The 13,017-nt window shown below is 37.9% G+C and overlaps 1 protein-coding gene across 1 annotated transcript in view; it reads left to right on the top strand.

The window, feature by feature from the left end:
* KYNU (kynureninase) overlaps positions 1-13,017 on the top strand; it is an 86,843-nt gene that overhangs the window by 42,956 nt on the left and 30,870 nt on the right. Inside the window, exons 9-10 of the mRNA XM_032788795.1 lie at positions 7,875-7,973; positions 8,328-8,401. Coding sequence (XP_032644686.1) covers positions 7,875-7,973; positions 8,328-8,401 — 173 coding nt within the window. The remainder of the gene's footprint in view (positions 1-7,874; positions 7,974-8,327; positions 8,402-13,017) is intronic.

Here is a 13,017-nt window from a genome sequence, read left to right as displayed (position 1 = left end):
AGAATTTTCAGATAAACTTATCAATGGCCACTAATTGTCTATTCTGTTGATTTCGATACATTTCTGACTTTAAGTATCAATATTATCTGTGTTGTCTGACTTAAATTGCTGGATTTATCTCTTAGGAAGAAAATAATCTTTCAAAAAGTTATTTTATAGTACATTTTCTGATTGCCATAACACAATAGATTCTTAAAAGAATGCAAAATTCAGAAGCATCAGCATGTAGCTTCCTTATAGTTTTCTGTCTTAAAAAATTGCCATAAAGACAACATACTGTATCTTTATTATCACAACCTAAGGAAAGAGTCTTTTTCAAGAAATATTTAATTCAGATTATTTAGAGAGATTGCATTACCATCCTTTCTCAACATTAAGAACTTTGCCACTAACTATCATATGGATGTTGAACATTGGATTCTAAAATCTGAGTAATCTCATGAGGAGAGAGAGCCTACTCCTGAATCCTTGATAGATGTTCAAAGATTGTTAAAATAATAGCAGTTACTTCCAGTTTAGCAAATTTTACCCAAGCTCTTTGCAGTAGCAAATTTAATTTCATTCTGAGTTTTCACTGCCGAGGTGATCCCTAGATAGTGGTGTTTTTACATGATACTTTGTGGGGGGAAGGAGGCGGAAAATCTTACTACATAGAATAAAAATTAGATTTTTTTCTTGAAATTTCTTCATATTTAATGACTTCAGGTTTGGGATTTTTTTGGTACTTCTGATTATGTCAGACGTACCATTTTTTTAAATATAAATATGGCAGATTTAGAATAGCTTCCTGTGGGAAATGAAGTGTACTGAAAAATAAGGGTGAAACCTGATAGGCAGCTTTTAAGACTTTTGGGTGTCACTATTTTTAAATGCCATATAAAAATCATGATGTATTCTGTTTGCACCAAGATCTTTTTATATTGTAAATTAAAACTGTCTGAAATATTGGGAGGAGTGAAGCACGTTGGAAAGCAAAACAAATGTTTTTAAGAATCTACCACCTAGCAAATAAGTTGCTAATGATTTTTGATTTTTTGAAGTAACCTACTCAAAGGCTGTTTCCTGTCTCTACCTTTGTAGATCATTGCTGTGCTAGGATACGCTTTTGATCTCCCTATGCACGCAGCACAGCACATAGTAAAATATAGATTGTGAAATAAGAAATGACAGTTTCATTACTGCCAGGGTAGATGTAAAACATGTGCTTTAACTTTATTTTAGGGGGAGGAGACCTTGAGAATTGAAGATATCCTTGACATAATTGAGAAGGAAGGGGACTGTGTTGCTGTAATTTTACTGAGTGGAGTGCAGTACTACACAGGACAGCTGTTTGACATCCCCAGAATAACAAAGGCTGGCCAAGAAAAGGTAGAATTGTTTCAAGACTACTTCTCTAAAATCGGTTTAAAATAATCCACACCCCCCCTACACCCAATGAACTGGACAGGTATGTAACATATAGGGGGTCCATTTAAATCACTCTAAAGATTTATAGAAAGTCATAATCATATTCTTGCATTTCCCCTAGAAATCTTATTGGGTGACTTAAAAAAATCTACAGAAAGGCTATTATTCTTTATTAAATTCTGCAGGGCTCTTCCTTAAGAATTCTAAATGGGGAACGAAATGATCGTCCCAAACTCTTCAAAACCTACAAAACTGTGCATTAGACTTCTATATTTAAACAGAATTTAGCTATGTTCTCTTTCTTTTCACCCACTCACTGGCAACTGCTATCACAGCATTTTGCCTCCAGTCAGTCGGGCAAGGTGAGTTCCTTGTGGAGCTGACAGCTTCTGACTCAGCTGATTAGTTAACAGGAGACAGGCAGGATACTGAGTATATCACCTTCATGAGATGACTGGTTTTCAATACAATGACTCAGACTTGGAAACTTGCAGCCAGTGTACTAGAGACTTACTGTGAATTCTTTTAACTATCTTGATTGCCTCCAGAATGCAGGGGAAGGTAGAGTCTTAATTAAGTTTTCTTATCCACAAGAGGTCAGCAGACTTATCAGGAGACACATTTTTTATTGGATATATCTTATCTGACCTAAGATACTCAAGGAATTAAAATACTGGATGTTACTGGATTCCTACAAACCTGCAGTGTAGCTGTATCTGAACAGTTAACCCTTTTGAGGCTTCAGTCCTGATCATATCAGGGCTTCCATTTGTTGTTATACATTCTGTCTCTCCTCTGCTGAGCCCCTTGGGCACTAATGCAGGTCCACGAGTTAGCTAAAGAGACCATGGGATGCAAACATTGAGTGCACCCACTGAACAATCTAATTTTTCTAAATGCAACATAAAGCTGCTTTCCCTTGTGCCAGCAACTGCAAGGGAGGACAGGCAATGGTAACTGCATCTGTCCCTTTCCAGGCTTAAAGCTGGCATTGCACTGGCTTGGGTGAATTTAGGTCTGCACATTTTAGAGCCACATAGATCTAGTAATTATGTTTTTAAACCATCTTCCTTGAGGATCACCTAGTCCCTTGCTAACTCTAATGAATCAAGCGTCAAAACACTATCTTTTGATTAAAGGGAAGGATAGTCTGATAGAAAGAGGATGTAGACAAATGCTAGTGTACTGTATCAATTCATAAAAGAAGGTTATACTGGGGGTGATGAAAGCATTCACTCACTGGAAAGCTGGAGTTAAGTGCATCAGGCCCTATGTGTTTAGGTATGCATGTTCTATGTTTTCAATATTAGGAAAATTAGTCATACATTCTGTACTATGTTTAAACTTTTCTGGGATTGGTATCTCAGTGTTATCTGAGGCAACTACTGGTTGCTGACTAGAGAAAAAGTAAACTCTGTAGACTAGGCAAAGCAAGATGAAGGTGACTCTGCCTGTAATGGGTCTTAGACACAGGAAAAACTATAGTCCTCAAATCAGAATGAGAAAAGTTCTTGAGGGCATTGTGGGTGCTCTATGACCTTGGCAAGTCATGTCCATGTTGCCCATCTCTTAATGGAACAGCAATGTACCTAGCTCGTTGGGGTATTTATAAGCGTTAGGGTGAAATCCTGTCCCTTCATAAGGTCAGAATTTCAGCCTTGGTTTTTCAGAAAATCATGATATCCTTTGATGAAAGGCAATTCAAGTAGTATATTATATGTTAGTATATTATTATTAGGAGCTAGAGGTGTGTGTACAGGAAGGTGTACAGACCACAATGTCCCCATTACAGCTTATTGGTGGATTTATGTGTATGTATATCTAAGTCACACATTTTATTACATCTATGCGATAGAAATACTTTAGAGGACAGTGAATTTCCAGCAATCATCCATCCCATTAGCATCAAGAATTGGAAGCCAAATACAGTCTCTTCTGTCTGCAAATCTACAAAGCTTTAATGATTCCAAATAAAGGTGGAATGAGACATGAATCAGTTGAGACCTCCCTCTCTTGAGGAGCCAACTTCCATTGAAAGTCAAGTGCTTTAACCCCTTAGATGCAGTAATGTTCAGGACCTGGGGAGGTGGATTCAGGATCCTAAATTTACTGAAAACTCATGCAACACAAAGGTGCAGTTCTAAGCACTATTCATGTGTTGCTGGTCAGGGAGACCTTAAAAGTAGGACAAGAAATTTTAGCCATTCAAAGACCCTTTTAGGTACTGCCCTCTGCAATGTCTAAATACTATACATTTATACAAAGTCAACAAACTCTTCTACCTCAGTCAACAAAGTCAAAAACTCTTATATACTCAGGCACCCGAAATATTGAAGACATTTACTTCAGCAATTTCCAGTCTGTGATCTGTGGAGAGTTCATAGGTGACATAGGTATTGCCAGAACTGGTCTGAAGCTGCTTCCACAAGTTTCCAGGCTTCTCCTTACAGAGAAGATCTGAGAAGCCTTTAAAAGCGGCTGGAAACTGTGTATACTAGGGGCCACTGTTACATGAGAGAAGGGGTAGTGGTACATGAGCCATCCCCCTAGACCAGAGCCACAAAGGAGAGAAAAATTTCCAGGAGAAAAGGGAACCAAGACCTTGTCTACTCAGGAAAGTTGCACCATTTTACCTAAGGGTGTGACTTTAAACCAATGTAGTTTAACTAGTGCAAGTCCCTGTATGAACACTCTTATTTTGATTTAAATCAGCCCTATTTTGGTTTAGTTGAATTCAATTAGAAATTAGCGTAAATTAATCTGAAATGTACTGCTCTTAAGCCTTGTGTAGACAAGGCCTAAGTAGCAGGGAAGAGGAGAAGATGGCATGCACATTTGATCAGCAGAGGCAGGAAGAAGTGTATACATAGGAGGGAGAGATTAATTGAAGAGCTAAATTAGGTATTTGTATTCTTTTTATAAAAAGCAACAATCCATTTTTCATATATAAGATGGTTAAAATACATGATTAATTTGCCAATATTGCTTTATCATATAAGCTCTTGATGTAACTGACACAGTGATAACTACAAAAACTATCCTGAGCTGGCCTCATCCTCATCCTCATCCCCATCCCCATCCCCTGAAGGCATCATCAGCCCTCCATGTCAGCACTTAGTGACATTTAGGCAAGGAAGACTTGCAGTATCACATCACACTAATGCTCTGTACTTTCTATGGCTACCCATTCAACTCCTCACCCATATCTTTCTGCCCCTTTTGGAGATGATGAAACTGTTAGTGGCTAGAATTAAACTCTTAAGGGCCAGTTGCAAAACTACAAAAGTAAGTTGTAATCTTTGGGATGCCAAAATAGACTGGAATGAGCTGTAATCATCTCATGTTCAGATCAGAATGCAAGACTCACTACACTGATGACTAATACACCAGCACATCTCATGAACAGAAAGTAAAGTAGGGAGAACAGAAGAGAAAAGAGGGAAGGAAATGTAGAATGAAAATTTAAAGTGTGATAAGAGAGAAAGGAAATAAATATAATTTGTAAAACAACCCACTAAGTATTGTTGTCAAACAATGTAGCAGAGGGAAATGTTCTTCACAGGAAGTCTTTAAAATCCTTTAAAGATGGAGTTTAAATGGTATACCACAATGATTGCCCTAAAACTGCTTAAACAGAGATTTCAGATGCAAGTTCAGAAAGGTCTGAAAAAGTGTTTTAAGAACACTGAGGTCAATTATTTATGAATTAAATTACTGATTTCCTTTTGAATTTTTTGAAATCAATTTCCTAAATTCTCTGCTTAAACTAAGATTCCTCCCAGAGTGAAAACTCTGAACACAGACAGCTTCATTAAGCCATTAAAATATTAAATGAACTAAATTAAGCTTGAAAAATCACCTCAAGCTATTTTTCCATCTTCGGTTTCTCGGATAAATGAAAATGACTACATATTGTGCCAACGTCTCCTCAGCAGGGTGTAGGCAGTGGCGGGTATAGCATTACTTTCCTTTTTTTCATCTTTGCTTTTAGGGGCTAACTCTCTAATCTCCTGAACCACTTGAGAAATGGGCAACTTCTAGGAAACTTTAACTTCCAAGTTCACTTTTGTATAATAAATTATGTAATAAAAATACTGTGCCTTTAGCCCTCTGTGTACACTGTGTGCACTATTTTTAATCTCTCTAGTCCCAGTAGGAAATGATTTAAAATGCTTCATCTTCATTTCTCTTCCTGACTTCCTTTCTAAAATGTCCCAGCTGTGCTTGAGTGAAGCTGTCAGTTCTTCTCTCCAAATGTCATTGACCACGCTGAGTTGCTACCTGCCAGTTACTAGCAACTACCCAGACACTTTCCAACAATGCCTTTCAGAAGTTGAAATAAAGATGAGGATGCAGAGAGGACCACATATCCCTGTCCTCTGCCAAAAGCAGATGGAGAGCTCCACATGGTCTCTGTAAGCAACATTCCCACACAGCTCCCCTCCCTGCCCAGTTGGTGCAGTGAGAGCTCTTTCAGTTTGCTTTAATTGCCATTTAAAATCTATATATAGAGAGTCTTACTGTTTACATAACTGTGCCACACATCAGGTAGGGAAGCATGATCATCTTCAGTTCAGAAATGGAAACTTGAGGTAAAGGGAAATGAAACTTGCCCAAGGTCATACAGGAAATCCATTGTCACTGAATTCAGATCTTCAAGGTCCCACTCTGGTGCCTTAACCACAAGGCGATCCATCCTTGTGAGGAGTCGTGTGCTACCTCACTGAACTTATTCTTTACAATATGAAGTACCTAAAGAAGAGCTCTGTGTAATTCAAAAGCTTGTCTCTGTCGTCAAAAGAAGTCGGTCCAATAAAAGATATTACCTCACTCACCTTGTATCTTGAATATCCTGGGACCAACACATCTACAACAACAAAGATATGGCAGACATTTTAAACTACAGGCTTTCTTTGTTCTCTTCTTTTTGCTTTTAAAGTTGCTTTTGTAGAAAGCTGGCATGTTCTTTGGGCATGGCTATTCCCAATAATCCTGATTTTGACTGGAACCAATGAGAATCTAGTGAAAGATCTTCAGATGAGCTATAGTTCAGGGCATGTCTACACTCAGAAAATTTAAAATGAATCAACAAAAGCTGCAAAGTTAATGTGCAATAAACCCTCTGTGGACGCTCTCATTTAGAAGTAAAAGAGAAGGCCGCTTAACTTCAGAATGAGAGCATTCACGGAGGTGTTGAATGCACATTAATTTCACTTCTGTAGTTGATTCATCTTAAATATCCTGAATGTTCATGTGTAGACAAGTTCCTGTTATGTCAAGGCTAGAATGCTTATCAAACCAAACCTGAACTCTGCCCCATTTCAGTTCCCCCATCCTTAATATTTATATTGGGTAAGTGACGAGGTGCTGGCAGTTCATCCCATCATTTTGAGAGAATTTTACAGCTCCACAAATTCATTAGCGGCTTCATTAGAATTAGTGTGTCACACTTTTGTATATGCTGTTTCATTCGGTTAGCTAGACAGTTTTTTAAGAGGGGATTAAGTACACTAAAGTATTCTTTTAATAATTTAGCTGAGATGCCTTTTGTACAAGAGACAGCAAAAGAGAGTTTTAAAAAATCCTTTGTTTTATTATAGGTTTAGATGTATTAAAGTCCATACTCTCACTCTCATTCCTACCATGCCACTTGTAAAAAGTCTGTTTGTGTCTTTAGAGAAAATTGTAAAATAGCATTAACTTGTAGTCCATGCACAAGATATGCTATTATTTTTTCTTCACTTTAATGGGGTAGCATGATAGTACAAGTTTTAGATCACTTTTAATTTAAAAACGCTGCCATCTAGTGGTGGTTTTTTGTATAAAACAGCGTTTTGTTTCAGGCTCTTTCCTTATTCCAAACTTTCAGTTCCCTAGATATGGCCATTCTAGAAACTTTACAGGAAGTAGAGGGAGGAGTGGGTGTGTTAGTATATTGTAAGGACAAGTACAATAAATTTTAAAATGCATGGTACTGTATATGATGCTACCTCACCTGTTACAAAATTCTAAGGGACAGATTTCCATAAGTGCTAAGCTCCCAAAATTGCAAAGGTAATGGGAGCTTCAAATATTTAGCAGCTCTGAAAATCAGACCCTTACTGTGTAACTGATACAAATAATTTATCCTTGTCGCTGCAGCATGTCAAAACATGTCTTTTAAATAAAATCTTTAATTTGTTGTTAATATTTTTTTCACGTACCATCACAGTGTTACAGTAGATCAAATCTGGGGGCCTAAAATTGTGTCCTTGAATAGAAGCCCATAAAATTATTCATTTGAGGATGGATACACACACACATATTGTACACAACTTGTTTCTATCACCAAAACAAACAGATATGACGTTGATGGTGCTATGATATGGGGAGCAGATGTGCACAACTATAAATTTATCTTTTTGCAGAGTTACTTTTATAGTGATTATCCTTTTAGGGAGTCTATTAAAGTCCTCTCTTTCCTTTAGGGTTGCTATGTTGGCTTTGACCTGGCTCATGCTGCTGGTAATATAGAACTGCATTTACATGACTGGGGAGTAGATTTTGCCTGTTGGTGTTCCTATAAGGTGAGAGTTGCTCTAGCATTTGAGAATGTTTTTAATAATTATGTCTCAGTGAACAGTGGGCAAAGACGGTCAGGCCCCTTGGACCAAAACTCAAACAGTAGCTTTGTCTAAGGTGTAAATGCACATACTTTGGGTATGGCGGTTTTTAAGACAAATCTGATGAAATTAAATATTTAACAATATATATTTTCAACAAGCTCATCACTTTAATACAATAGATGAGGCCAAAGAGCTTCAGCTAAAAGCCTTATTGAAATTGTATAATCATCCTATCTTTATGGAGGGAGGATGAGGGAATGCTGCATGTCAGAAATAGTGAGAGCAAAATGTATACGTATAATATATTCTTTACAGTATTTAAATTCTGGAGCTGGGGGCCTGGCTGGTGCCTACATTCATGAGAAACATTCCCAGACTATAAAACCAGCGTAAGTATTTCTACATATCGAAGAAAGCCTACAGGGGTGTTGTACAGTTTAAATGGGAAAACACTTCTCTCTTTCTCTGTCAAAATACACTATTGCCTTTGTAACATTGCTGATTTATTCCATTTGTCTGACTGAGGATAAGGTTTTAGAGGGTCAGCTTCCAGGTCCAGTGAGGGCTGGAGTTCTGGTTCAACAATATTAGAACTTCATAAGATTCTCTTCTGAGATTTTGGCCTCAAATACTGCAAGTCTTCTGAGCTCAATGTCTTGAGGGTAGGAAATCACAAGTATAGTTTATTCTTGTGAGAATTCCCACAATTTTGGACTAGGGTGACCAGATGTCCTGATTTTATAGGGAGAGTCCCAATATTTGAGACTTTCTTATATAGGCACCTATTACCCCCCACCTCTGTCCCGATTTTTCACATTTGCTGGCTGTTCACCCTATTTTGGACTGGTGTCTCCTGGTTAAAGGGGCTGTTCTCTTAAGATTCATTTGAAACAGAGAGCACTTAGGGAGGGGTCAGAATTAGGGATACTTATTAACAATCCTCATTCCCAAATTTGAGGGAATTCAATTGTACAATTCCTATTTTGGACCTTGTCTTGTATAAGTAGGTACTTATAGCTGAAGCTAGAACAGTATGCAACATCTAATAATTTAGCCTTTTCTCCCCCCCCCCACACACACACAAAAAGAAAATGGATGAATGTGACCACATCTGGAAAAAAAAAATAACTAAAAGCTGCTTTTTTCCCCCCTCAGAGGGGATAGGAATAGAGCAGTGTACATCTTTGCAGTTTTGCTTCACAAAGGTTCATGAGACTTTTTTTTTTTTTTTTTTGCATTTCAATCCATTTGGTTTTCACCCCTTGACTTTTGCTTTCAGTTTGTGGTTAGAATGAATCAGTTTTATGCAGGCAAACCAACCAAGTGGCATCCAAGTTTCAAACCTTAGAGTTTTTAAGCCAACATAGGCTGAGTTTAAATGCCTAGTCAAGCCAATATATACTTTCAGAAGTAATCCCACTGATGTGAATGGGATTAGAGAGACCGGGTGGCTGAGGTAGTATCTGTTATTGGACCCATGTCTCTTAGTGAAAGAGACAAGCTTTCAATCTTACCCAGAGTTCTTCTGCAGCTCTGTGTAAGCTCAAAAGCTTGTCTCTTTCACCAACAGAAATTGATCCAATAAAAGATATAACCTAACCCACCATCTGTTTAATATTCTGGTACCAGCATGGGTATAACACTGCAAACTTGAATGAGATTACTCATGTGAAGAAGGGTGATCTGTGTCAGCAAGTGGTTTACCAGGGTCATGGGCTTAGGTCACAATGCTACAATGAGCTCCACATGTGCAGCTCCTGATGTCTGTATGGAGCCCCACTGAAATCAGTGAGGTGTGGGGTTCCATCTGCTCAGAGTTCATTACAGGATCAGAAGCCTGTTTAAAAACAAACATCCAACCCATAACGCGAAACCAAGAAAAATCCATGTGGATTTTTGTTTTCTTGCATCTCTAATATGGAATTGCTTAACTCTTCTGTTTTGCCCTAAATTATAAATAGTAGTGTATCAGGGTGTTGAAATTAAAAGTGTATATGCAGGGATATTTCAGATTACATTACAGAAAGTAAGTGCTCACGCTTGTCCTAAAATGGATTGTGATTTCCAGTTTTTGTTGACTGAAGGTTTTTTTTAATTGGCAATTTCTCTTTTCAGCTATACTCTAAATACTGACTAATACAAGTTCAGGCAACAGTTAATGAACCTCATTTTATGCTAAACTGGTGACTGAGAATTTTAGTAAATTATAATAGTTTTAAACTCCATTAATACATACATGTACGCATCCTAAATAGGTCGTTTGCATGTAAACCTGAAATCAGAGTCCAATAAATCTAATAAGAGGAAATGGTTATAACATTAAAAATAAGTTACCCTAATTGTGTCTAAAAGACAGTTTAATGTAAAGAGAATGCATCACATTTTCTTTTAAAATTTAAACACTCAATACCTTTCTTGGACCTGAAGAAGAGCTTTGTCTAAGCTCAAAAGCTTGTCCTTTTCACCAACAGAAGTTGGTCCAATAAAAGATCTCACCCTTTTAAGTCTCCCTTTTAAAGTTAGACTAAAAAAACAAACAAACAGAAAAACAAAAAAACCCGCAACTTAGTCTGTGGTTGGTGAACAAAATCAAAGACTGTTTTAGCTCTGACTAATAGTTCTCTAATAGTGGCATGTTTTTATTATAATATCTACTTTTATAGCTAGGAAGCATTACATGAAAATCTGTTTTCTCAAAGACTTTATAATTCATGTAAAGCTATAGTCTCTGAACAGAGTTTGGCTGCATACAAAGAAGTACTTGTTAAAAATGTTACATAGATACTGTCGTATATTTTAAAAATAGTCAGATTGTGATTTTTTTAAATACATCAACAAGTGTAAACACTTCTTTTCTGATGTAACACCTGGAGAAATTGCTGGTACTTTTTTATTTTAGCTGAGACAAGGAAAACTAAATAAATCTAGTTTCAAAGAGAAATAATATTATTGTAACCAGTTGCATTACATGGTGTGCAGCTCCTAGATTGTATAGACTTCTAACAGATAACACAATAATGCTGTCTGGTTCTGGAATCATCTCAACACCTTACAACAGAACTCACTGTAGGGCGTACAGCCATTTATAAGCTGATCATCACATGTTTTTATTTGCTTGAGGCAAACACCAACAAAACTGGATGCTCTTCTGAACTACTCCACCAAGTACTTCTCCCCCATTTTTGGTCTCCCATCTTTCTTTCTCTCTCATTACTATTTTCCGTGAACTACTTGCTCTTTGTCCTCTCTGTATAAGTCCCTTCTCCTTCACTCAAAAGATTAAATCATCTGCTCCAAAAGATGCATCTTCTGTTCCCTGCTCCTTAACCTCCCAGTAGGCTTTCAGGTCTAAAAAAAACGACAAACAAACTATCTAGCCCATCTCTGCACTTTTCCATCATTCTAGGCCTGGTTACCTTTTTATGGTCCTTGTGGAGTTTTCCCAACAAAACATACAGAATAGCCATCTCTTATTGCTGTTGTGTTCAAGAGCACTTTTAGGCTCTGCCCAGTCAGATACACACTATGCACTCTGGGGCTAATGTGGCCAGGCCTGCTGGATCCTACAAGGATCTTCAAGCCTGTTTGGAGTGGGTTGGAGAAGAAAGGGGTCAGGGTCTCATTGGGGGCAGGGCTGGCTCCTGGCACCAGCAAAGGAAGCAAGTGCTTGGGGCAGCCAATGGAAAGGGGCAGCCCATCTGGGTCTTCAGTGGCAATTCAGTGGCAGGTCCCTGAGTCCCTCTCTGAGTGAAGGATCCACTGCCGAATTGCTGCTGAAGAATGAAACGGCACAATAGAGCTGCTGCCGAAGTGCTGCCAATTGCGGCTTTATCTCCTTCTCCCCCTCCCCGCTTCGCCACTTGGGGCGGCAAAAAAGTTGGAGCCGTCCCTGATTGGGGGGAGATGTTGGGAACAGAAGAGAGGAAAGGGACTTTGTGGTAAGCCTTCTGGAGACAAAGTGGGAGTCGTGATTTACATTTTGGGGTGTGTGCGAAAAAGACACACAGGGGATTGGATCCTTTTCCTCAGCTTTTAAAATCTTGGTAAATGCACCAGCTTGACTTTGTAGAATGGGCTAAAATTAGAGTTTGTTACTGAACCAGTTTTCCCATATGTAGTCATTAAGTCCTGTACTATGCAGAGGTAAATGAACATTTTAAAGTACAAATATATCTACATGTTACAGATCTTTCCAACTTGTGACCCAGTTAAGAGATTTCTGCTATATACATTGGAGATGGCGCTGAAGCCAAACTCTGGGTCTAAGCACCACAGAACTTTGAAGTTCAGATCAAGATCTTCATCTGAACTTGGAGGCGAGGCCCTATCTTTATCTCTATAACAGGCTTGAATCAGAATTTAAGGATCAGAACCCTAAATCCAGACAAATGTTAGATATGTAGAACAGCAGGATAGTGAAAAAATTAAAAATAGAATATGATCCTTAGCTTTCAGATGTAATTTTTTGTTGGGACCTTAATAGCCATAGTTCTTTTATGTATCCTGAGACTTGAAGATCAAATTATTTGTTGTTAATATGTCCCAGTTGCATTCTTTTCCTCCTCCCACATCACCCAGCCATTTCAGCTTTCCAAATAAAGCAGTGAGACAAAAGAGAATTTGTCTATGTCAAAGTGTTCAACTTTATAGCTGATTTAAATGCAGAACAATTTGCTGTATGCTATACAATCAAATAGAGTGGAATTTAACTGCTATTGAAGTTGCAGATTTTATGCTGTATCTAAAAAGTCTTTAATCGTCATTTGAATCAAGGATGACACCCAGTGGCCAAACAAGTTCATTCGAACACAGAAGCCCCGAATATCTTTTCATTTCTTTAGCTTTCAGCCACCCCTGAAGTAGGTAATTAAATTCCAATCCAGTTTATCTGTGTCATTTAAATGATTTGACAGGTTGTTTTTAACCCATGGCCAATATTATGTAAACCACTTTAACTAACCATATTGATTTCTTTAACTTTTCTCATCCTTCATATTCAAGCTAT

The sequence above is a fragment of the Chelonoidis abingdonii genome, chromosome 10 (genome assembly GCF_003597395.2).
Source record: "Chelonoidis abingdonii isolate Lonesome George chromosome 10, CheloAbing_2.0, whole genome shotgun sequence".
NCBI classification, from domain to species: domain Eukaryota; kingdom Metazoa; phylum Chordata; order Testudines; family Testudinidae; genus Chelonoidis; species Chelonoidis abingdonii.
This window is presented reverse-complemented; position numbering and strand designations above follow the sequence as displayed.